This window comes from Vanessa tameamea, chromosome Z (genome assembly GCF_037043105.1).
Source record: "Vanessa tameamea isolate UH-Manoa-2023 chromosome Z, ilVanTame1 primary haplotype, whole genome shotgun sequence".
Classification (NCBI taxonomy): domain Eukaryota; kingdom Metazoa; phylum Arthropoda; class Insecta; order Lepidoptera; family Nymphalidae; genus Vanessa; species Vanessa tameamea.
In genome coordinates, this window is record NC_087341.1 from 7,821,524 (window position 1) to 7,847,964 (window position 26,441).

At 30.3% G+C, this 26,441-nt stretch overlaps 3 protein-coding genes across 3 annotated transcripts; 2 read left to right on the forward strand and 1 right to left on the reverse strand.

Moving 5' to 3' along the window:
• The first annotated feature begins 10,815 nt into the window (after positions 1-10,815).
• LOC135194676 (microprocessor complex subunit DGCR8-like) lies at positions 10,816-11,697 on the forward strand. The gene is made up of 3 exons (XM_064220483.1): positions 10,816-10,921; positions 11,089-11,208; positions 11,439-11,697. The coding sequence occupies exons 1-3, from the start codon at positions 10,817-10,819 to the stop codon at positions 11,679-11,681; spliced, it is 468 nt and encodes a 155-aa protein (XP_064076553.1). The 5' UTR covers position 10,816; the 3' UTR covers positions 11,682-11,697.
• Positions 11,698-16,962: 5,265 nt separating this feature from the next.
• LOC113400888 (proton-transporting V-type ATPase complex assembly regulator TMEM9-like) lies at positions 16,963-19,816 on the forward strand. Its single transcript, XM_026640567.2, has 5 exons — positions 16,963-17,227; positions 17,308-17,423; positions 17,592-17,706; positions 17,920-18,048; positions 19,643-19,816. Exons 1-5 carry the CDS (start codon positions 17,183-17,185, stop codon positions 19,682-19,684), a joined length of 447 nt encoding a protein of 148 aa, XP_026496352.1. The 5' UTR covers positions 16,963-17,182; the 3' UTR covers positions 19,685-19,816.
• A 584-nt stretch (positions 19,817-20,400) lies between these two features.
• On the reverse strand, positions 20,401-25,092 carry LOC113400877 (uncharacterized protein CG1161-like). Its single transcript, XM_026640556.2, has 5 exons — positions 24,848-25,092; positions 24,046-24,161; positions 23,687-23,801; positions 22,954-23,079; positions 20,401-21,010 (listed from the first exon to the last, which is right to left on the reverse strand). The coding sequence occupies exons 1-5, from the start codon at positions 24,902-24,904 to the stop codon at positions 20,864-20,866; spliced, it is 561 nt and encodes a 186-aa protein (XP_026496341.1). The 5' UTR covers positions 24,905-25,092; the 3' UTR covers positions 20,401-20,863.
• Between the last annotated feature and the right edge of the window lie 1,349 nt (positions 25,093-26,441).

Consider the following 26,441-nt stretch of genomic DNA (forward strand, 5'->3'; position numbering starts at 1 on the left):
CTAATCTTAACCTAAATGAATTAACGTTAATTAGTACTGAGATTGTAAATCATATTTTAATGCATTAAATTAACATTTCTTGTGCTGTTAATTACTTAATTTGTATAATTAATATTATTTTATAGTTTACAGCTAAACCCTAATGGAAAATACCGGTAGGTGAAAAGTAGGTTGGTACCTACATAAAAAGAATGTCTATTCCAATTAAGTAACAGTGATTACGATTCCAATAACAGAGGAGCGACAGTTATATTCGATTACCAATAATTAACGAAATTGGAAATGTTTCTTCTGACTAAAGGCATAATTTATAAGCTGAGGAAGCTGAGGTTCGCTACTTAAATATTGGTTAACTTCACTTGACCAGCGCCATCTAGTGACGGAGTACCGAATCAATAAAAATGCATTATTTATAAATACATTCTTTTAAATGTATTAAAATACAGATTGTACACTTTTGAATCTCTGATAAGAATAGAACGGTTTTGTTATTGGGAATGTAATAATATGCATTGAAATTTCAATGAATCGTGTTTATGTTGGTTAGCAATTGTATATTATTCAATACACAATTTTAAAAGTTCCTTACGAGATAACTAATTATCTACATAATCATGAGATAATACTAATAAATACTATCATAATTGATATATTGTCATTCTTTTTTGTACATCAATTTATTTAAATATTTAATTTTTGCATTAAAGTGTTTGTTAAGCTGAATATCGCTACGAATTATTAGGTGTTTCAAGCAATAAAACAAACTTTTTTTATGAATGAAATCTGTTTAATTTCGCTTTCCTTATTAAAATACAAAATGCTATTATATTCCATGGAACCAAAATATTGCTAAAAATTAAATTAAATTAATTTATAAAAAAGGGTTAAGATGAATACTTATTTGATTATCAGTATTAGTCAAATCTACAAAGAATATACAACACAATACACAAACAACACTAGGCCGATCTGGAACTTAATGGTAATTGATTTCCTATGTTTGATGTTTCATCCTATTAATAAGACTTACTTCTAAAAGCCCTTTTTCTGTTAATAGTATCTTTGTTTAGCCATTGATTGACTGATGGCAGGCTATTTCTTGACACAAAATTAAAATAATTATTTGACTTAATATCAAAAGAACTATTTTCAGAAAATTCTCGTCACTAGTTGCAGTAAAAACGAATCCCATCAAAAACATAAATGTAAAAATGAGAGCCAAGTCCAATATTATGATATATACCTTGGTTGTTGACTTCAACGACAAAAGAAGTGAGATCTTAATGGGTGCCAAGTTCAATGGTCCTTCCTGAAATTTATTTATAACTACATAAAATATCATTTCTCCTTATAACTTAGGATAATATATTGTAGCCTAAGGTCTTAGCTAGTTCTTATCTAATACTCCATCTAAGGTTTTAACTCTGGAGAGGCCAACGTAAGCCTGCTCTTTACTAAATATAGAGGAGCCAATGTCGAGAAGAGCACTGTCAAGGCGAAGGCCTTGTGATTTGTGGATAGTAGTAGAATATGCTAAGCAAATAGAGAATTGTTTCCTTTGAACATATAAATTACCTAATATCTGAAACTTGGCTTTGACTTCTAGTTCGCAAATTAAATTATGTTTAAATTTAATTGTTATTTTACATGCGCTATTGCTGTTGTCGACGTCCCAATGTACCTTCTCTATTTTTCCATTGGACCCATTCACCAGTCCTTTGCTGACATCAGCATGCTTGCTCGATACTGTTCTTCCAAGCAATAAGGATCCCCGTTTGTAGCGCTACAGTACATACTTAAATCATCCCAGTTACGATATACATACTCTACTACAGTCTCACGAAACCTATTTTTTTGTTGTATACTAGTATACTCAAACAAAGAATATGCAATCGAATAGACTAGGCAGTTTCCATCGGAAGGCATTGGAGTAATTCTTATGAGCGCGGTTGCCACTTGCTCGGACACGTCCGCGTCAAGGTTTTATCGCAACGCTCCTATCCCGCTGCTCCAGCGTCGCGTCGCGCGCCATGTACCGAAATGCCTATTATTATTATTTTTTAAAGTATAATGATTTTGCACCTATTTAATAACGTATTTATTATACGAAAGTCGACTATACTCATAAGTACTAAAACGGAAATATTTGGATTAAAAAAAATTAAGGGTGGTATTCAACTCGTTATATATTCACGTGAAGACCTTAAAATCCACATTAAGACCGGCTGTCATAAGTTTTGATTGCTGGTTCTTACATCATTTTTTTAATATAGTAGTTATTACAGGAACTAAGTATATAAGTGTTCCTAATAGACCCAATAAAATGAAAAATTATAATAAAATGATAAAAATTTACCAGTTTCAGATTGTTTCCTTTATATTGGCCTAATTATCTAACTTGTCACCTGGAAGTAGGTTATAGTTTTGATCTATAGGTCAGTCAGGGATAAAAATGACGATTTTTAGACGTTAATATCTAAATAACCGGTTGAGATGTGTTTATGGACTTTGGAAGACATATATATCTCGCGAGTCTCAATATATGAGCCAATTTTGACATGTTTATGTTAAATAGTTTTTGAGTTATGAGGAGGTCGAATGTGGCTCCAAACGGTTCGTGTAATATTACACACGGTGCTGCTCGCCAGTTCTGTTACTTGAACTTGGCTGACACGCTACCGCGAGTCTAGATAAGAGCTCAGTAAAAAATCTATGGATTTATGCTGAAATATGGATAAAATTAGATTGTAAATATATGTAAATATTCAATTTGATTTAGTCAGCGATACCACTAACGGCCGTTTTCAATAACCTATCTAAGTTTACGGATAGGTCGCTATCTACGATTATCAGTAAGAACTTATCTATCTTTAATTTACTTTTCACAGTCAAGGGTAAGTGTTATCTATCATTAACCAATGACAGATTATTTTTTCCCTTTGACCTATCTAAACTTCTTCGAACGTTTCGTTTTACTATAACTACAAACCCAATTTAATGCTCAAAACATATTTTACTTTTATTGTTTTTAATTTGCATATTATATATAATTCTGCAATAAACTATTTTAAATACAAATAAAGTATTAATACATAAATAGGTTTGTTTCGTTTGATTTTCTTTGATTTTTAAGGAAGTCAATAATGAAATAAAACGTTTTGACAGTTCGAACTTTGCTTTTCGGGAGTTTGTTTTGTTAAAGTATCTGAAGAAGACCATGGATATACCATGACTTCTGAAAAAAGTTGAAATATTATTAAATTCTGATATAAGTTACCTACATAAATTAGTATGACAAAACTTTTAATTTGTTACATTCAAATAGGATTGTATTAAATTTTTAAATTCATTTAGTCTAGATCGTTATGCAAATTTGGAATGATTTAATTTAGTCATAAAATTCACAAGATGCTTATACACTTTCTGTGACGATTCGATACGACGTGTACGATATCGGTATCACTATCAATGTCTGCATCATAATCTAATATTCGAAATAATTCCACATCACTGTTTAATATTCCATAATGAATAGAAATTACACATCTTTATTTTCGAAAAACTAAAAGTTATCGGCCGATTTTGACAGATAAGCGAATGACGTTACAAGAGAATCTAGAGATAGCTTCGTCTATCCGAGTCCGAGAGTAACTTGAAACTATTTTTGAAATGCTAGTATGCACGATTTGTATGAGCGTTCCTATCTCTAGTAAGCTATCCGTCCTCCCGATGACAGATGACTAGTTTCAATAGGAAATGCTAACCGTTGATAAGTTATTGAAAAGAAAGTACGAGCAAAAGAACAGATTTGGCTATCTTTAGTTACTGAAATTAGGGATAGATAAGTTATTGAAAACGGCCGTAAATCGTTTTTGACGGCATACTACCCTTTGAAACTGATCAATTGGGCTTTAAACAAAGTTTGATGTCATTGTATTATTAAATACTCAACCATATTCGCTTATTTAAAAAAAAAAATTAGGCTTACTTACACTAAGGTTTTAATAAAATGTATCATAATAGGGTTGCCAGCTAAGAGTTTATTTCATTATAACCTGCCTAAATTAGCAACACCCAACACCACCGCCGAAAAAACATTACTGGCAACACTGAAAATGTATTGATTAGTTGTTTATATATATATACCAATGATTTATTGATTTTACATTATTGTATTTGCCCTTGACTTAGCTCTTTTTCGTGTGGCATTGGTGCAGAGTGGACCGTATATATTCAGACTAGAGGATCAGGTAAGAAAATAAATGTTAGGCGATATTTCTATGTGGTCTTTAGCCCGAGCGAAATGTAATATAATAAATATAGTCATTTTTACTACATTGAAATACAGTAAACTTTAAAATTTATACTATTTCTGTAATGGCAGCCACTATTGACATGTGAGGTAACTTTTTAAAATGGCCTATGCTTGATTTAAACCTAGTTAAATAAGAAAATCTTACTCTGGCAGGATTAACGCCGTTAAAAAAATACCTTCTTTTATTTGAATTTAAATTATATAACATGGCGTTCGTCATAGGTCTAAACTTAAACATTTATGAATATTAAAAAAAAATACTGGATATTTCTCTACTCTAAAATACCTCACAGATTGATTTAGAGTTGTTAGCAAGGATTTCTTTTTTATGCTTTGGGAAAATATATTCACAAACATTTTCAATAAGAAAGTAGGAAGTATATGGAACTACCTAAATTGGCTGAGGGCTAAACTTTCTTAAGGTATCTCATTGAATATTATATTTTATTGGCATTGTAAAACTACATCATTACCTTTTTAATAAATTAGGCTTAAATGATGGGATAGAGAATCATCTAACAATATAAGTAAATATATTACATATTCAAATACCAGTCTTCTCTAAGTAAGTAAATCAAGTTCTGCATTCTTGTCAAGGCAAGCATCAGAGTATGATTTTCTTATGAGTATTAAATTAAGAATGCACAAAAAAACATTGAACCATTTGAAAACAACATTACTTGAAAGTGTCCGTCGGTTCTTCTACTATGGTATATTACTTTTTTATACATTCATGAATGCCAATTACCACATTGTATATATTTCTGTACTGTGATATTTTCAGGATTTACCTTTATAGAGTAATAAATTATCTTCAGGAGTAGTGATGCTGTTATTTCTTTTTTTTTTGTGGCGGTTTTGCTAAAGATTGTACTTTGTAATATATTGAAGACAATTTCTCGTAAATCCGCTGTATTTCTTCTTTATAATACACAACAGACCCTTCTGGTAGTTTGCTGAAAGCAACATAGGAATGTCGGCATCTAGCGATGGGAAAGATCCAATTGTTTAACTTCATTGGATATTTATGCTGTTGGTAGTTGTTGATATTTCTTTGTGTCTTTGTATTGAATGCTAGACTATGATTATATTATAGGCATAATATAAATAAGAAATAGCATATATGATATACATACAATAGCATTTCTAAACAATAAATATTTTTAACTTTTCTTAGTTTTCTTATAAGGAAATTATTTAGCAATATGTCAAATTAGTATAATTTATTTAATCTGATAGGTTTAGATTCATTTGATACAATGCTTTAAAATAATGGAGGAAAAAATGTAGAAGTAAATACTGATGGTAGAGGATGATTTGTCCTCTACGAGTTAATGTTTTATCTTCGATATGTTAAATAACAATGAACATTATTTTGTGAAATTCAGTATTATTAATCATAGCTGATGCAAAAATAGTTTTGGTAGCTTATTGGCAATGTTGAGATTGTCCAGCTCTTCCACTAATAATGTCTATTCGCAGGAGTGATTTAAATATCTTAATAATCAACCATATTATTACTTATTACACTTTTTTTTTGTTTCAATGTAATATAAAGTAAATATTATTATATAACAATTGTATTTTAAATTAATTGTATATGTATGTATATCTTAATTATTAAGTTACCTATATTTAAAAAAGTATAATAATAATTTAGCTGTTACAATCTTTGTTAAATGCATGTTTTTGGTTTTTATTTAATATTGTAAAGTTTTATTTTGTGATAAATTTAAATAAAAATATTTAAACAGTTTTTCTTTTTTTTCTTTAATTTTTATATATTAAATTGCTACTGATTAATATGCTATGGCGAAAGTGATCTGAATAGTATTAAAAATGCTCAAATAAATCAAAGAAAATATAGTTTTTGGTATAGTTCCAAAAAAGAAAGTTTTTAAGTAAAATAAGATAAATCTCTTTGTCCCTTACAATCTAAGAAAAGAATCACCTCAAACTTAACCTATATAATATATTTGAACAAATAAAAATTGCTCTTGCTCCTTTTGATGTATGGAATATTTCTAAATCTTTATAATCTATTAAGATTTAGACTGTCTGCCCAAAGTTATTTCGAAATATCAAATAAGTATTTCATTATAGAAATGTTTAAAAATAATTATATGTAATTATTTTTTGTAAAAAAATGTCTGTAATTCAAATACAAAATATTAAAAACAAAAGAAAAAAGGAGTGCACTTTAATTTACCAAAATTGATCAATCGGAGGTATGTGCTGAACGAAAATGTTTCCAAATGAAGGAACATGAGGTGATTCTTTATAAAATATCAACATTCATAATATTTTGCAATCATGATTAATAATCAAGTTCAGTGATCAAAGTAGCAGTGTAAATTCAAAATGTATAAACCTCTTTCTAATCTAAATAATCTGGTTAATAAAATCCTTTATTAATACAGAATTCGGAAAACCAAATCTAAGTATGACCGGGACTTAATAACAATTCAGTAATCAAGTAAGTAAATCTACTTTTAGTGAAATGCTTATTTAATACACCATATAATACCACAATAGAACAGAACAAAGAAAAAATTAAATTAAAGACAACGCCCTCACTCCATAATCTGTCAAATCTAAGGGATGACATATTGTTACACTACGTTCTTCGATCGGTAGCAGCAAATATCATATCACATCACAGTGTGGTCTTATTTCAATTTTGTTTACTTTAGAAGCGCAAAAGTAATGATTTTCTCGGAGCTTACGACGTTCGGTCGCGAGAAAACTATACTCGAGAAGCAGTTCGATTATAACCTATCTCGCGAGATTGTAAACTGTCGAAGATTGTGAACCGTAACATACGGCTTACAATTTAACGCATTATTTTTCGGTAGATTATAGTCTATGGAAGTGCGTAATTTCAGTTAAATTATAAACACTAACCTAACCTAATCGAAATATCATAAATTATCGAAATTTTTGACGTTTTTTTTCTGAGTTATATCGTCGTTCATAATATTTCGGCAGTTTACAATCTCGTTAGATAGATTACAATTTAACACTCACTAATTCATTACCTACCGTCTGGTTTTAAACCGATCGTTGATGAACTTTGTCCCTTGCCGCTGAACCTACCGCTTGGAGACCTAATTGAACGGCAACGTCCTACAATTTGCACCAAGGTTTGGGTTCTCACATGATTGGAAATAAAAAGGATTTCATTTTCAGTTTAATGTTGCCTTATTATAATGATAAAATATACCTTTACTATAATGATTAGACTTTAAATTAGACTTGTAACTACTGGTAATTAATTATAATCTAGTATTAAGTTTATAGTTTATATTTTTTACAGCCTTTATTTCATAAAATAGGTTTATAATATAAAATACTAAAGAAATAATCAAATAAAAGAAAATATCAGCTTCACGAACAGGAATACATTTAGTTATGAAAAATCGGTTTGAAAGGATCAAATTGTTATTTTCGTTTTTAAAATCGAGTAATGTCACAATATACACACTCTTAAACATGACAAACTCATGTTAGAATTATTTAACTAATTATGTTTTAGAGAAATACTTAAAAATGAGTGAAGGGCGAGAAATAGGTTCTCCGCCTGAAAATAAAGGAAACACAGAAAATAGTAATGCTGATAATGGCGTGAACGACAACGCCAATGAAAACCTTACATCTCAAGAGAAAATGGATGTTGACTATAAAATAGACAATACGACTGTTCCCGTGGAGTTGGATAAAGAAGATGGGTTAAAAACAAACAAGGAGAAACCTAAGAAGAAATACAAAAAAACTAAAAAGTCTGGACAATCATCGTCGGCTCAAACTGCTGATGGTACTTCAAATAATTATTAATTGGTGTAATTCTCGTCTAATTAATTGATAATATAAAACTGTCGTTATCAGCTTTTAAAACATTTGTTGGATCTTAATTGGAAATACTTCCTTATTTTATAACCGTAAGCCTCCAAATAAAAGTACTCTGTATTGTTGTGTTCCGGTTAGAAGGGTGAGTGAGCCAATGTAATCACAGGCACAAGGGACATAATATCTTAGTTCCCAAGGTTGGTGGCGAATAGGTGATGTAAGAAATGGTTAATATTTCTTACAGCGCCTTTGTTTATGGGCGGTTGTGACTACTTACCATCAGGTGGCCCATATGCTCGCCCGCAAACCAATGCCATAAAAAAATATATATTTATTATTTCATGTAGTTATTATTGTAAGCTGAATAAAGTAAGTTTTATTTCAGAAAAAGATACTGAATGTGACTTTCTTCCGCCGGATTGGAAAGTAATTTGGCACGACAGTGGCGTGCCGATATACATGTATAAGCCCACACGTGTATGTACTCTTTCCAAACCATATATCCCTGAAGCGGTAAGCAGAGATAACAATATAGGTCATATCATAATTGTTACTTTTCACATATAAACAGAATTTCATTGCAAACTTTACTTTTAGGGAAAGGGAATTTCAAAGAGCTCTATACCTTATGTGGCTCAAAGACGCGAATTGGAAAACATAGAGGAAATGATTAAACTTGGTCGTCTAGCCCAAGAACAGAAACAAAATATTAAATCTACTGAAACTCAAAAATACCAGGATTTGGAACATGATGAGAACCAAATGGACGTTAGTAATCTGCCTGTATCTCCAGACACTGCTGCTGAAAAAGAATCGTCAAATAAAGACAAAAAAATAGACATAGTACATGAGGAAGAAGAAGGGAGTGCGCCTGCGTCACAAGAAAGCGAATCTCCAAACACTAATAATAAATTTACATACCATGTACGCGCGCAAATAAATGAGAGCTGCAATAATACTATTCAACTGGAGTCTGTTAATCACAGGCAATCTAAGTAAGTGAATTTTCATAGTTTCTTTCACTAAAATAATAAGTCTATTAAAATTACAGCTATTAAATAAATAAATATATTAAAATTATTTAGACAGTGGTTTATTTTCTGTTTTTATCTGCAGTCACGTCAACCAAGTCAGCCGACCTCCAAAGCCGATTTTCTATCCTCATCGAGATCCAAATTTGCCTTCGACATCCACGGGCTACAGACCACGGCCACGGCGTCATGGTACTGTTAAATTCATTTTTACTGTACAAACTTTTAGTACTTTTAACATTGTTATATCAATTTAATTTTTGGTTTCAATGTTTACTAAACAATTATATTATACAAACAGGATCCCGAGCTCTGCCAGTTATGCAGCTGGATGTAAAATCTAACGAGGCTCATTATCTGTCCATTTTTCACGAGTACGTGTGTAATATTCTACACAAACAGCCTACCTTCGTGTATAAACAGACCGGTGAGACTATCACTTCTATCTAAAATAATCAAAACAAAATAGGCTGATGTATAAATAGAATATAGGTACATAGCTAGATAGCTCGAATTTCTAAATAAGAGCAACTAAAGCGATAGGTGTATCTTTTTCGGTTCCTTTTTAATATTATATGTAACAAAAACTATATAACATGGTAATGTTTCATAATTATGTGGTGGCCGTTTAGTTGATGAGATGAAAGCGGTAAAGTAATGGCATCACTGTGATTTCTTGAAATTATTTATTTTTTTGTGTGAATATATAGTCCATTTATAATATTATTTATTTGAGCGCACCACATCTAAACCACCTAGGCTTTTAATAAATAAAAAAGAAGAGTTTATATCTTTCACCCGAAGCAATAATATGGTATCTGCTTTTCCAAGTATTTTTTTTTTAATATGGTACCTTGCGGCTAAAATTTAGAAAACATTTACATTAACATTATTTTGTCCACTATGTTTTCGTTAACTAACAACATATTCTGCTTATTATCATTTTGGGATCAAAGCTAAGTTATCAATGACAAAATCCACCGTGCTGATCGGCAACGATTACTATGGAGTGGGATTCGGCTACAGCAAGCGGGAGGCTAAGCTTAATTCCGTCCGCTCGTCTATGCAAAGACTTGTACCAGAGGTGCACCGGTTTATTCTACATCCAGTACCACATCGAGCAATCGTTTCGAATATTTACATAGTGAGTTGTTACTACATGTATTATTGTCACTATGAAATATTTAGGGTTGTTTAACTACTTTTTAACTTTATATTTTTTAATTATTATAGCGATGTCTGACATAGACGCTACTACATAATAGTACACAGTCGTCTGACGTACTGTCCAAATGTAATTCAACCACTATGTTTAATTCATTCAAATAATATAAATACTAATGGTATTAAGATTTTCCCATTGACAATTTACTAATTTTACTGGGTTGACATGTTCCTAATACAGCAGTATTGTGTAGGCTCTTACAAGCATCATTGAATTATCTATTTCAATATTTTTTTTATGGATTACATATTTTTCGTCCATTAGCTGAGTAGAAACGTTGCAGCTTAGAATATTTTCTGCAAAGACAAATGATTATTGACTATAATATTATAGTCATTCTAGAGTGAGTCACTAGGAATATGATTCCAGGGCTTTGACGATCTTCAGATCAGAGACCCGATGGTCTTATATTGCGATGAGGCCACGCCCGAGACGGCTCCGGATGATGTTCTGCTCGTTTGTATTCGCGAAATGGGAGATGAGGAGTCCACTATACAAATTCAGGTATTCGAAATTCGAATCATATATTTCTAGCAATATATTGACATTATTTGATCAATTTGAACAATTAAAAAAATAATAAAAACTTTTAATTACGTTTTGTTATAGAAAAACCTGACAATAAATAACGAACATGTGTATTGAAAAATATTGTTTTTATATCTTTTTAGACCAGGAGGCTAAAATATAGCTGCATCGAGCTGACAATGCAAGTGAACGAACACAGCGCCACCGTGCTTGACAACAACAGGAGGTCCGCTAAGCAGCGTGCCGCTCAGGCTATTCTACAGGTAGGTAACTTCAAATAATTCGCTCTTAAATATAAAATATATATCTCAATCTTTCCCACTTAACTACTGATTGACTAGAAATATGCACAAAAGGCAAAACAGCAATTAAACCACAATTAATGTATCCCCTGAATTGCATAAATAATTATATTATGATGCTTGTTTTTTATATTCTTGTTTATGTTATTTCTAATTCAAAAAATAATAATAATGATATATCGACTTACTAGGCGCTACACCCAACTTTATTGTCATATGGATCACTACTACGTAAGTACGGAATAAGATTCGTCCCAAGAAGCAGCATGACAAGGCGTCAAATGAGGCGCAGGATTCGTGAAAGATCCCACAGCGAGTCCCGTATTTTAAGCACTCTCCGCGATGAAATGATCCTAATACGTGAACGCGACGAGATCTATGCTAGGGCGGCTGCCGGTAACTTTCAGTCCTCACTAGAATATGAAACTGATTAAATGAAACACGGAAGGAAGATCCCAACCAAATTAAAAAAAAAAAACCTATTCAATACATTTTTAACGTTCTCACCTGTTCGACTATTCAAGGGTGCAATTATTACGGCTTTACTACGAATATGTCGTACGCTTAATCAAAAACAGATTTAACTTAAAAATTGAGTTTAAGGAGATTTAATTATTATTAAATGTGTATGACATAACTATTAGTACACAAGGTCAATCAAATATCTGACAAGACTAAGAATTGGTACGCACTACGAACCGACTATTGCTCGACTCCACTTAATAATACGAATGAATAATCGCCTCTCTTACTCGCCAACACCAGAGCCGGTTCTACTTTTGGAATTCAGCCCAGGGCCCCGTCGATTCAAGGGGCCCCAGCTAAGTCAAGTCAAAATAAAAAATAGACGATAATGCGAAAGAATCCATAATTTTATTAAATTAAACAGATCGTATGGTTTGCAGCCCTGCGAGTCCCGCAATTAATCAAACCCATTCAATTAATTTAATTCAAGTCTACGTTCAGATATGTCTTAGGTGGGCCACTAAGTAGTGGTAGCCCAGGGCCACCTAAACTTACGATCCGGCCCTGGCCAACACCAACGAATCGCAAACAAAAAGTAAAGGATTTTGAGGTTCAAACATAAATTATCTTCATATTAGAAAATTACATATCTTTAAAGATGCTATTTCCAACAAAAGCTAATTTTTAAAATATTCCTTTTTTTGATGAAGCGTGCGCTATATGGATCATTATTACTCTTATTATATTATACTCTTATATGTAGTAATTAAATGTGTTTCGAGATTTAATGGATGTTAAATATACGACTTCTTCTTACGATGATAAGTATACGACTTCTTACAATTTCAAGGTTTATTGTATTATTATGAAAAATATTTTCACCGAAACATTCCGGTCATTTATGATGTGTTTTATCGTATTTTTAAAACATGACTGGACTTTCTGATATATTTTATATTTGATTGAGTATTTTAATTTCGTAATGTGTTCATTGTTGAATTATGCTTTGAGAAATATAAAGCGACTCTACATACAATCAGTGGCGTAGTGTGGATAGGAAACAGTAGTCGTCAAGATTTAAAAAGTAAACTAAGCTGAGTAACGTAAAGCCGAATCTTTACAGGGTATTGGTAAAGTGAGCCACATTACGCCGAAATCAAACGTTTTTATTATTCTATATTTATTTCGTATACTTACACATCAGTACCATATATGTACGCACAATTTTAAAAGGTTAGGTTAGATATATAGATAATAATATCTTTACTCGTTTGTATGTATCTATTTGATGTTAGTATGTAATATGGAACTTATATAGAAGCGGATTAAGTTCGTTTGACATCTAAGGCGTATTTCAAATGCAATTGTTACCCCTTTGTTTTTAAAATTCATACTATTCAATCGTAGAATTTCCATTACATTAACCTTTTATGATATCGGTAAGTGGACGAGAAAATGGGCCACCTCTAAGTAAGTGGTCACCACCGCCTATAGACAATGGCGTTGTAAGAAATATTAACCCTTCCTTACATCACCAATGCGCCACCAACCTTGGGAACTAAGATGTTACGTCCCTTGTGTCTATAGTTACACTGGCTCACTCACCCTTCAACCCGGAACACAACAATACTGTGTACTGCTGTTTGGCGGTAGAATATCTGATGATTGGGTGGCACCTACCCAGATGGGCTTGCACAAAGCCCTGCCACCAAGTAAATACCACCTTTGATTTATTTTAAAATAATATGAGTCCACAAAAATATAACTACGTTGTACCAGAAAAGTAAGAGTTTTAAAATATTAGTAGTCAATTAAAACGTCTTTGTCATGACTTAAATCCGCTACAGCATTATATTAGAAATAAAAATATGTGTACCTAATTTTAAGGGTAGTGGAAAATAACCCCATAGTTGATAATTGTTCTCAATCCTTCCCCGAAATGAGCTTTTTGGGTAAAAAAGCTTTTTGAAAAAAAAATGGCAGGTCTATGTCTTATAAAAACATTATTATTTTTGTAACAAATACAAGATATATATAATTATATATAAATAAAGAGTTTCGATGTTATAACATCTATAAAGGACCATTTGTGGTATCGCTGATTAAGTAAGCTGTGCCCGCATATTATTTATTGGTTAAATTATGTTTGTATATTTTATATTTAACTCTATGGTGCCAGACTTTATATACTCTGGAGATAACTTTATTATTTTTGATGGTGTAAAAGTTATATTACCTACTTTTTAATCAAAATTATCGTCTATTTGTTTACATTCAATACATACGCACGTATGCCTAGCATGCTACTGAATCCATGATTAGCGGTCTTGGTTCAGGGATCAACCTCACATCGGTTAGATCTTCTTATTTTGTTAAATGAATATTTCTCAATGACATTATTAGTAGCCGCGGCATAATCGCCTATTTCTGGAGATAAAGACGTATGCTCCGGTAGCGGCATATATATTTTCTTCAAAATCGTAGTCATCTTGTACAATTAAATTGTTCAAAGATGACATTCAAATAGATATCTCCTCGTTTGGTAGATTGATTTCATTGTGGCACCAAAATAATAATAAGAGTAAGTCGTGGTATGGGCATCGGTCTTTACTCCATTCCGTCCTGCCAAATTGGTGTTGTGACGATATAAATCCGCCTTTTTTGCATTATATATTAAATTATTAAGAACTATTTTTAAGTGAAAAAAGTATTTCTTTAGCAATTTATAACCTATTCGAATAACCCCTTTTATTTTTGTTAACTACCTTCTGTAGTTGTCAAAAATAAAATATTGCCATATCGTATTGGAATCTAGGGAAAATTTAATTTTCCAAACATTTTGACTATTTTTATATTTTTTATTTTATTCTATCATAAAATACTTATTTAATATAAAATTTTAACCTTAATTAAGTTACCAGATTTAAATTTTAAGATCCTATACATACGATTTAATAAAAATGAACATGATAAAATGTATGCCAAAGAAGTAGTTTTTTTTTTCTTCTTATTAAACCAATGCCTAAAACTGTATTATACTAGCGATTTATGAGCAAGTTAAAAGCGAAGCGAGAGCGCAAGGTGCTCGCCACGATTTGCAGTAAATATGCAGGAATTAGCCTCGAATAGCACTAACTAGGGCGTCAATTTGTACGCTTTCGTACAACAGTCCACCCCATCCCACATTAGTGGCATCAAAAATACCAGCAGCGCTTCACTTTAAGCTCGCTTGCAAATTTCCAGTGTCATAATAATAACTTAAAATATTTACAAACATTTTGTATATATTTTTATTTTATAAATGTAAGACTGCCGATACCGAGATCCTGGGTATAAAACCCAAGTCGGGCTGATAACATGCCCTGCGTAGATTATACGCCATGACCGAAATCGGACTACTAGCCGATTCCGGCCCTACTACCCCGTCATCATTTCATATTTGAATCTCAATTAAAATAGTCATACTATTAAGTGAAATCAATATATTGTTATATTAATAAAGTATTACCTTCAATGTTTAATGTAATCTTAATAAAGTATTTCGATGTGGATTATTAGTTTTATTTTGCATCATACGTAATGTAAGCACTCTACTAATTCACCCTACAACTCTTGAACTTAGCGATGTATAATTAACATTGTTCAGATCTTGATTCTGTATAGCTACTATTTACACTATATACCTACTGATTATTATTACTACTGAGTCTTCTGGTATATATGTGTATACTGTAACATAGCCTTCGGGCGTAGGTAATGTTAAATGTTATATAATCAAAGATAATGCAATTTAGACACCGACAATTTTACTACTTTTTACTAATATGATATACATCTAACAAGTGTCAGCAACAACTATTACATGTAACGCAAATAGGTAATTAGTTATATTTACATTTTTTTTTTATTTTGTTGTGTTTAAATAAACTGTATAATTAAACTTATTGGTTAGATTTGGTCTTTTTGGTTAGATTTGGACTTGCCACTATTACATTCAAACAGAGAACTTATTTTGCTATATTAAATTAAAGTACCTATCCGTTTTTTATATTTTGTCTAATTCTATGTCTTTTTTCCTTCGATGAGCTTTATGAGTCATCTACTTTAGGACTTACCATGTATCTTTATTGAATGCCCAAGGTTACTAGCATATTTACCTGAATTGGAAGATGATTTACAATGAGTTGTAAAATGCGGTTACCAACAACCTATAGTTTTTTAATAATTTGTTTTGTAGATTATTTTTAAATTATGTCTTCAAACCATCAAAATCCTTTAAGTAGTTATTTATTGCTGTCCTGCATTGCATATTATTTAAAACATTTTTTTTTTATCAAACAATGAAGAAGAATTAACGAACAGTTGTATTAGAAAACATATAAAAAATTGTTCTTCCCGTCGACTTACGAAAAGTAAATATTAAAATAAAAGTTAACGCAGTTTTTGTTAAATCGAACAATGAATAACTAATCAAAGTATGAAATAAAAAAATATATAGTTGTGGCTAACTTAGGTATAATTTATTATTTTTGAAGTGTTAAAGAACAGTCATAAAACAAAAAAAAACAAATTAATCGAATTTTTAAGAACATTAAACGAACTTAAAAAAAATAAAATAGCAAAAAAGAAATATTAAGAAACAAGGTATTTTCGGTAGTGAAAAATAAATTATGAAGTTTGATAAAAATTAAAATATAATTATGTAGCAATATAATTAAATATTTTGATTTTGGGTCATAAATGCACATTATAAATTAAAATTAAAAGACGTAATTTTTAGACTGTATATCATGTGACACTAGCCGCCACGCTGTGGCGTCAGAGGCAAAATCTGTCAATATCATCTGACACTTTGATAAACAACTTTTCTGGAGTTTTAATGCTAGTATTTGTACATTACGCTCCAGCGATAGCGATTGTAATTCATTCCTAAAAAACACCAAATATTTATACCTGTTAACGTTGAATGAGTACCGGTCGTATATACACGTTGTTGTTTTTAACAATCTGACGTCATCAAAATGACTGACAGCGTTTTTGCGGAAATAAAAAAGGTTAAAATTTAATTTTATGTGAAGAAATCGTGTTTATTTTGACGAAATATAATTTTCTGTGTATGTAAAATCATATTTGTATTCAAACATAGTAGAATACCCTATTGCTCTCCTCCGCCAACCATAAAACCAAATAAAAAAATAAAACAAAATCTATGCTCTATGAATTTGTTTTAAAGAAATTTAGCGATGACACTTGGTGACTTGACATCAAAATATTGATAATGTCACTAAGATATTTACATTTTGAAGACTGCAATTCTGAACATGAATTGTATTGATTTTGTACTTACGGGAATAAGATTATTATTATTATAAGTAGGTAGCTAAGAAAACGATCGTTTTAGAACATTTTAAGAAAACTTAATTGAACAAGAAGTGAAGTCTGTTAGTGAAAGGTGAATAAAATAAACAATATGTTTTGGAAATTAATAATTATATTTTCTGTATTTTTTGTGGAGGTACCAGTCAGTTCATATCTAAATGATTTATATTTATTCCGTATTTTTTTTAATAATTATTTTAATGAACATTTTTTTAGACTCAGTTATATGAAGATAAAAGATGTCGTTGCGTTTGTCCTACTCCAACTTCAATACTGAATAGTACAAAATCGGAAAGAACTCTTTATATTGCCTATGTACCACCAAATAAATGGTAATTCTTTATTTGTTTTAGACTGAAAATATGTATATAAAATCAACTTGATATGGTTATAATATCATTTAAAATTCACCCCTGTCTATCAAATGATGAAAATACATTTCATATTACAGAAATAAATTATCAGTTTTATGTGTAATAAAATTATAATAAAATTAACAGTAACTGTGATGGAGTAATTCTGCCAAAGGCAGCTGATGAAATACGAGAAAATGCCCAGATGTTTTGTCCACGATGTGATTGTAGGTATGAGACTAGAAATACAACCATAATTATGGTGAGTACATTCATTTCTTATTAAAGTATAATGATTGATAAGTCATTGATCAATAAACTACTATATTCATTTGATATCTTTAGTTTGAAGAGCAACTTGGTGTTATTTTGATTTTGTAAATAAGTATGGCTTAAAAGTTACTACTTTGGTTTTAAAAAGGAACCCATGAAATTAAAATTAGTATTCAGCTATGTTAATTAGATTATTTTACAGGTTGTAGTGATACTTGTTGTGTGGATGGTGATGTTGCTACTAGGGTACTACATATTTTTAATGCTGCTTGAAATGCTTGTATCAAAAAAATCCACTAACTCATATCAAATACAAAGTGCATCTGATGAAGTAAGATTATTTTTTCTCATTACAAAACAGTTATTTTAATGTTTATTTTATATTTACAAATATCTTTATTATTCTAAATTGGTGATAAGTGTACCCTTCGAGCTTGCACATAGGTATGTGTTGATGAATTTCCACAATTTAAAACCATTTCCATAGAAATCCAACAATTAAACTGAAATTTTGTATATGCTTGGTCCTGGTAAGTAAAATTCAGTATATATTGTAATTTTTTCAGTGTTGTTCATGTAAGGTAGTGCCTTGCCTTTTTATTACAAGCTTTTGTTTGGATTTTAAACACCTAAAATGGTTTTTAAATAAACAGGAATGACAATTACAAAATTTGAATATTTTGTTTCAGTACTTGGTTTAAACAAGAACTTGAAGTTTTTTTAAAATACACTATAACAACAATTATTGAAGGCTTACTATTAGTGTCAACTATTGGCATCATTACAAAGAGAAACTATGAATTCCTTACATTGCTAATACTGTGCCAATCTTTAGATACAACTTGTTGGTTTTTTATACTTGCATTGTTTGTTTTAGAAAGTTAGGTAAAATCGTAATGATTCTATTTTAAAAAGTTCGTAGTATTAAATGGAATTAACAACGAGGACTGATCATCTAGCATGTACAGAGTATAGACTTCACTCCAGCCTGTAGGCTGTGATCCTGAATACTTTAATAGATTCTAATTTTCTGCACCTGTTAGATAACTGCTACTGAATTTAGCTACTGATGCAGTGACCCAGATTATACAGTTGCCAGTGCCTTGACAATGCAAGAAACATTTTCACAGTTAATGTGTCGATTTCCACAGAAAAACTCATAAATACCATCTATGTACATATGACTATAAGTAGCGCATTTGACTTCCATTTAGAAAATGTTTGTTATACCCTGCACAAGATAGCTTGATCTTTTTGACAGATGTAAATTTTTCTGATCGACATAACTTTGCAATGACGACATATTATTTTCTTAATTTCATGATTTTAAAATTGTAAAAATATTTAAAAAAATACATATAATACAAAATTTCCTAAAGATCCGTTATCCGAAAATTTTAAGACTCTATTGTATATTATTGCTTCAAAGTGCTACAAATATTGATTACAAAAATCCTTATTAAAGATCATTGTTAAGTTATTGTTACGAACAAGGGTCCTTTTGGTTGGGGTCTCTTTAGCTGGTATAACTCTTTTTAGAAAAATAAGTATATTTTAATTCTAATTTGAATTACGCATTCCATAGTTCCATCGACTATTATATATGTCATATTTTCTGTTTCTCATCACTAGCCCGTCTGTCAAAAAGATCAAGCTATCTCGAACAGGGTATAATGTTGTTGTTCTTTCCTATGAATAGAGTACATATCTATACATGTTCAGGTTTATTTGAAGTTAAGATTTATGATAACTTAAATTTATGAATTATAATAATGTATCATTATTATAATTCAGTCTTATGTGTTTAACATATCAATCATAACATCTGTAAAAATATAAATAGTGACCTAATTTGACCTTTTCGTGTAATTTTAAAACATTATGTATTCTAATTTTAATTATTCTAATATAATTATTTGTTACAGTTTGAAAATTTACTGATGCAGAGTGAGGAAACAGAAGACTAAGGTGCAAAATAACAACAAACTTATTTTCATGAACAGTGTATAATCGAAAAACATTTTTACAGTAAATTATTTATGAATGTGCATATATTGTTATATTTTGTTGGATAATAATCAAATAAATTCATATAATAAGTTAGTTTTAATAATATATTTAAAATATTACATTTAAACCTATTGGAACTGGAAAATGAAAATTAAGACTCCTTCTGAAAGTGTCAGAGACAACTAAAAACGTACTAAAAGTTCAAATTATTGAATTAAAAAAATATATCTAATTATACTCGTTAGTAGCCTGTTGGTCATGAGTACTACTGCATTTAAAAGCGCAATGACGGGTCCTCTATTGACTGGGTGCAACCCAATGTATATGTATATAAACTTACTCTTACTTACTCCCTATCTAAATTACAGGTAAGTAGATCATACAGAAGTGTTTGGTAGATCCCTAAGCATAACTACAATGTTTTACTTTTACTAATATAATATAATTTTTTTTGGTATTTTACTTTTTTTCTTACTCTTGAAGCATATTTATTGTTTATAAGTAAACATTTTCCTACAATATTATATAAGATAGTATATTTAAGATAAAAGTTCATTTTGATGATTTATTTTATTGCTTTTGAATTTATATATTTAACTAATTTGTTAAGTGATTGCATGCTATGATCTAAAACACCCTTATTCACAAACAATATTTATTTCAGTGTGGAAACCATGCACCATCAATACTCAAATACTTTGCCATGCAACGCACTGCTGAATACCATTCTGTCTGTATTTTTTTGACAGTTGCATGTATAGAGCAAATCTTATATATTAATAACATACGGCGATTTTTGTATAACCTAATTTGTATTGTGTCTTTTTATATTTTAAACAATGTCTCATTATTATAATTTTCGTGAATTCTTTGTAAAATGCTTTGCTGCTGTATTCCATCCCGCTCATCACTTTAACTGTCAGTTTGTCATCTTAAATGTCCAGTCCTAATAGTATTGTTTGTGAATATAGGCCTTAAATACAATTTAAATTGTGTGTATTTTTTAATAAAAGTTGCACACAAGGTTAATTAACTTGACTTAACAGCTTTTGATAGCCAGAGACATTGAATTAATATCAGCAGCTTGTTTGACCATTTGTATCAGGACTGTTTAAACAATCCATATGTATTCCATGCTAGTTGAGCATGGTGTGTCTATCATAAATGTTGCGTCGCTGTTCCCTGACTTGACGCTTCCACTTATCTTGTTGATGAGTGACACGGTTCAGTACATTTCCACGTGTCCCCATTTGTTGTGATGATCCACTGATAGTACTTTCGTCCTGAAACAACATTGCTAATATTTTATTTACACGCTAAAACTAATTTAATTATGTTTTTCTTTTTATATTTAATTAAAGTTTAAATGTGTTTATTTAGTATAATTTAATTATAGCAATGAGCAAATTTAAGAGGACAGTCCTTGCGGAACGCTAAAATAGCGCTTACTATTTTCAAAATATCTTAAAACTGGAGCATTGATTATGGATAAAAAAATACATTCAGTATCTGAATAAATATATCTCAAGTTTCACCGGATGATATTTATAAAATATGTATCAATAACTTAGTAAATTCATCGTCAATATCACTCCAAACACTGAAATCTACCTTTTCTATTAATATTTTTTTAGCTATTTAGCGGCTAGTTTATACACGTATTTTTGGTTAAATGGGTACACAAAAGTGTAAATAATAAGTTCATCGTGTTCAATTTCTATTATATCACACAATATTATAGTAATTTTTATTTAAATATTGCTTACTTTTTGGCATTCATCGTCCATACTTTTTAGTATGGAGAAAATAATTTGACGGTTTGACTTATTATTCGACATTTCTGTCAATAAATTTTCAGTCCCTCCCCAGAGCTCAAGATGGGAGCACGTCAGTTTTTATTTCGAGCCGAGTCTTATAATTTCGCGAAATGTCTTCGCACACATAGACAAGTTAGCATAAGGGTGGGAAGCGAGTGTCGAGGGACGCAATTGTTTATTTTTACAATTCAAGAAACCAGATGAACTAAGTAAGTATAAAGCGAAAGTAACTCTGTCTGTCTGTCTATCTCGCTTTCATGCCAAAACTACTGAACCGATTTAAATAAAATTTAGTACAGAGATAGTCTAGAGCCTAAGAAAGAATTAGATTGAGCCTAATTGGATGATTAATTAAAAAGTGTTGTTAATGGCTGAAAAGGGGGAAGAAATGCTGTATGAAAGTAATGCAATTTTCTTTAACTTTTTATGTTAAATTCAAACGCGTACGAAGTCGCGGGCAGACCTATTCCCGTGTATATACAGATACATCTGAAAACATTAACCTAGAAGAGAGAAATAGACAGAATGAATTGAAAAAATAGAACAGGAAAGGAAAGCCAGAGCAAGGCAGTGAAACGTAGTTTGAAGGAACTTAATTCAAGACAAGAAAAAGAGAGGTAAGCAAATAGAAAGCGATGAAAATTCATAGGAATCTGAATGATCGCTGAATTATCAAAGACTGTACAACGATGCCATACAAAATTATTGTAAGCATCTCATTTATACTGATTGTAAAGTTTAGAATAATCAAAAAATAAACGAAGGATGAACGATTTTATTTTTTGTTATTTTTCTAAAGAAAGATTTATTGTCTATTAGTCAAGTCACATATTATTAAGTTAGTTCTTTGATAATAATAAATATTTTTGTAATAATTAATAAAAAAATAACGATTTTAATTGGATTTTTAATTACCCTGTATGAATCTACCCTATGGCCTACGCAAGTACCCCATTTTCTGTATGAACGTACCCATACCATACCATACCCATACTTAGGGTACATTCGTACAAATATTTTGTGTAGAAAAATGCCTATAACCCTTTAAACTTTTGGCATAATCGTTTTGGACTTTTTTGTAACAAACTATAATATATTTGTTACACTTAAGTACATAAGTGCACTCTGGCCGCACCCTATGCTAATACATTACTTGTAATTAAATGTATTTTTATAAATCCTACGTTATGAACGCGCAATGAAAATTTAATTTATTCGTTGGACCTAAAACAAGCAACTAATGATCTCCAGGGATGCGTACGATATACTGCACAATGCAACTGTATTATTGGAAAGTATCTATGTTGTGTTCTAAAATAAATTCCCACACTTACAAACTATGCTCTTAATTCAAAAAATGTAACAAAACTTTTTCTCGAACTACTTTAATTAAACTGAGTAAAACTTACGTCTTCATTAGTGTGTTCTTGGTAGGAAGCCTTAGCTCTTTTGTTGATAAGTGGATCAAGGCAGATTAGGAAGCCCATGTAGGCTACCAGAAGCATGATGACCCATATCACAATGATAACGACAACCTGAATAATTCAAAAGATTAACTTTATTATCTTTAATATATAGAAAAGATTGGAATAAAGTCTGAACCAAATGATCGAATAACTTATATATAAACCCAGTAGTTTTAATTGAATTCTGTGTTGAAAAAAGTGATACTGAATCTATGTGTATGTCATCTTTATCAGACAAGAAAAGAGTAAAATCAAGGCACTCATTTCTGATTGAACATACTTTAGATAAAAGACACGTTAATTAAGCAATGAAGAGGTTCAACTGGAAAGCTGGTTTTTACTTAACATAATGTTATATAAAAATTATACAAACAACTTTTTCCAAAACACAGAATTCAATAAAAGTTACTGGGGTTATATATAAGTTATTGGTTCATTTGGTTCAGAAAAGAAGAATGTAGTCAACCCATCTTAATTAGTGGGTTTCATAAGCATGAAAATTGTGCATCAATTGTTTGTGCATTTAAAACCTTGTCTCCTATGGTGGTGGGAACAATAACATTTTTATCATAGCAGGCATTTCAAATACATGAGGTTTGTTTACATCTTTAGCAAGCAAGCAATAATTAAAAAAATCTTATATTTTTTAATGTAACACAAATCTAGATTTGTCTACTTTGATTATTGTGGTATTCCTGTTTTCATATTTGCATTCACAACGTGGACAAAATTCTTGTTCTCGTCCTTTGATCAATTCACCAACACGTGGCAGGATCACTCCATCACAGTTGCTGTAATTATTAATTTAAATTTTTAAGTATAGAATTACACTCAGAATCTTAAGAATAATTAAAATGCAATTAATTATTTTAGTTTTTTGTAATATAAAATTACATAATAATCATTGTCAAATATTGTTTTTTTATTACATTCAGAAACAAAAGTTACATGCAAAAATATACAACATTCAAAATGTCAGTGACACAATTAATCTATTGATTTGAATTGAGACATGACAGGGTCTTTTATACTAACCATTTATTTGGTGGTACATTGCCAATATACAGTTTCCGGTCTGAGCCCACTGTGTTATTCAGGACAGCAGCTGGACTTGGACAAACACATTTACATCTTTTATCTTCATACGAACCCTGTAATTTTTACAAAGAAAGTATAAATTTCAGGCTTTTAGCACAAATTGCACAAGACATTTTAGGTAAAAAATATATTAATTTCAACAAAAACAGTATGTATAAAAGTGATGCAAATTATATCGATTAATTATTAGTTTTGAAAAACATAATTTCTGAATGAGGTTTTTATTGTTTCAAAAAAAGAATATTTAGGTCAAGGCTTTAAATATAGTCTTACTATTACATGTTTTCAATTAAGTGTTGTAAATGAAAGATGCATTACTTAACGCTAAAATTAAAAAACTACCATTATACATTTCCCGTTTAAGTAATAAAAATAAAACCTTTTACCAATAAGTTTATTCCATCATTAAGAGACAATATACAATATTTATTCAATATCAAATATATTTCAAGATGGTATCTGTTGATCTTACAAGTCTATTTATTAAGAAATATCCCTTGTCAATTATTATAAATTAAAACACCGTTTATTTTATCAATAGTTAATTGTATATTACTAAGATTTTAAGTTCTTTGTTAATGGGATATGGATTGTTGCGACTATAAATTAGTACGATGTCTATCATGTTTTCTTTCCATAATTTATATGTAAAAGTAAATATAAATGTATTTCATAAAATCATATTCTTAGAAATATACATCCTCTTTTATTGCAATGTATTATTTTGGACAACACTTACCGATACCAAGGTGAAACATGTAATTATAAATACAGCCGATATCAATTTAAATGACATTTTGATATTAATTAATATGAAAAAGAGAAACTAACATGGACCGCGCATTAAAACAAGAGACAAATATAGAATTTATATATGGACGAACATTGTACACTCCCAAACTACTACTATTTGTACCACAGCCCACTACTACCATACAATATACAATAACTACGTTTTATCGTACAGGTACAATCTGTACAACTACGACCACAGAGTATATATCCACTTCTATTGACTTCAGTCTTTGGTCTATGAGTAAAAACTATTACTCTATGACACTGGGACAGCATTGCTAAGGTTATATTTTCAATTAGATATAGTATTTTTGGTGACCTAAATTATCAATTATGCTTATTATAATGAGTATAGGTATTTCGATTACCATCATAGTAAAAGAAAAATACTGCTACAAAAACTATAATAATTTTAGTTTTAACACCTATAAAATACTTATTATTAATAAACTGTAAAATGTTTTTGTTTTATTTTAATTTAAAATGAATTTACTGTTAAGTAATAATAATGGAAACGGAAACAAAATGCGTGCTTTTCGCACATCAATTAGCAAAGTACTTATAAACCTTTAGAAATCTACATAATATATTTTCTGACAAAAGTCAACCACAGTAGTTTCCTAAGTTTCTTTAAAATCTCTGACGACTTTACTTCTGAAAAATTCAAAATAAAAAACCTTTTTGAAAACAGCTTCACTTAAATGCGCTAAAAAAGTCTTATACACAAACTTTCATTGTTAACTTATAACGTCATTTCACATTTGACACAATATATTATGATCATTACATAATATAACAACGTCGCTTACCGCTGTCTGTCCCTATGTATGATCTTTAAAATTACACAACGGATTTTGATACGGTTTTTTTTAATAGATAGATTCTTATATAAATTCGGTTTTTTTAATAGATTTAAGACGAAGATTTATATGTTTAATACATGCTCAATATAGTAGAGAATCACTGATAATTTTAGAGGTTTCTGAAATAATGTCGTAAATAAACACATTTTTTGCGCTTACATTGCAAATGCTGGCTGGGTTCAGCCGAGATAGATCAAAATAATGTACTGCAGTATTATACACCTTAAAGAGGTCTTCAAAAAGTACGCGATGGTATATGTCGATCTCTTAGGGATAGCCAAAACAACAATTTTTTATCCTTTACTTTTAACGAGAAATAATGGCTTATTTTCGAAGAAATTTTAAGCAATACAGCATTAATCCTTATCCAATTAAGTACCTTATATACAATACAATACATTGTGCACAATATAGATCAATATGGCCAGTTACAGCATGTAATTTAAATGAATATTTTCGAAGATATTACAGATTTAAAGCGCAGGGACATAACGGTTTGTATTGTCTAACGACTGAAAAACTGTGTACGTTGTAAAACATTCCGTAGTATATTTTGTATCAGCATTGCACCCGTGCGAAGCCAGGGCGGGTCGCTAGTATGATATAAAAACTTGTCGCAGCATAAAAAGATGGATAGGATTGCGCATCTTTTACGCACCTCAGAATGCCATATAT

Excerpts from the sequence above, each read along its gene's own strand:
- LOC135194676 (XM_064220483.1), top strand. The coding sequence starts at position 10,817 with ATGGTCTTATATTGCGATGAGGCCACGCCCGAGACGGCTCCGGATGAT. Across the intron at positions 10,922-11,088 it reads AGTCCACTATACAAATTCAG|ACCAGGAGGCTAAAATATAG; the intron begins GTATTCGAAATT and ends ATATCTTTTTAG. Across the intron at positions 11,209-11,438 it reads CCGCTCAGGCTATTCTACAG|GCGCTACACCCAACTTTATT; the intron begins GTAGGTAACTTC and ends TCGACTTACTAG.
- LOC113400877 (XM_026640556.2), bottom strand. The coding sequence starts at position 24,904 with ATGTCATTTAAATTGATATCGGCTGTATTTATAATTACATGTTTCACC. Across the intron at positions 23,802-24,045 it reads AATGTACCACCAAATAAATG|CAACTGTGATGGAGTGATCC; the intron begins GTTAGTATAAAA and ends TAATAATTACAG. Across the intron at positions 21,011-22,953 it reads AAGAACACACTAATGAAGAC|GACGAAAGTACTATCAGTGG; the intron begins GTAAGTTTTACT and ends ATGTTGTTTCAG.
- LOC113400888 (XM_026640567.2), top strand. The coding sequence starts at position 17,183 with ATGTTTTGGAAATTAATAATTATATTTTCTGTATTTTTTGTGGAG. Across the intron at positions 17,707-17,919 it reads GAAATACAACCATAATTATG|GTTGTAGTGATACTTGTTGT; the intron begins GTGAGTACATTC and ends ATTATTTTACAG. Across the intron at positions 18,049-19,642 it reads TACAAAGTGCATCTGATGAA|TTTGAAAATTTACTGATGCA; the intron begins GTAAGATTATTT and ends TATTTGTTACAG.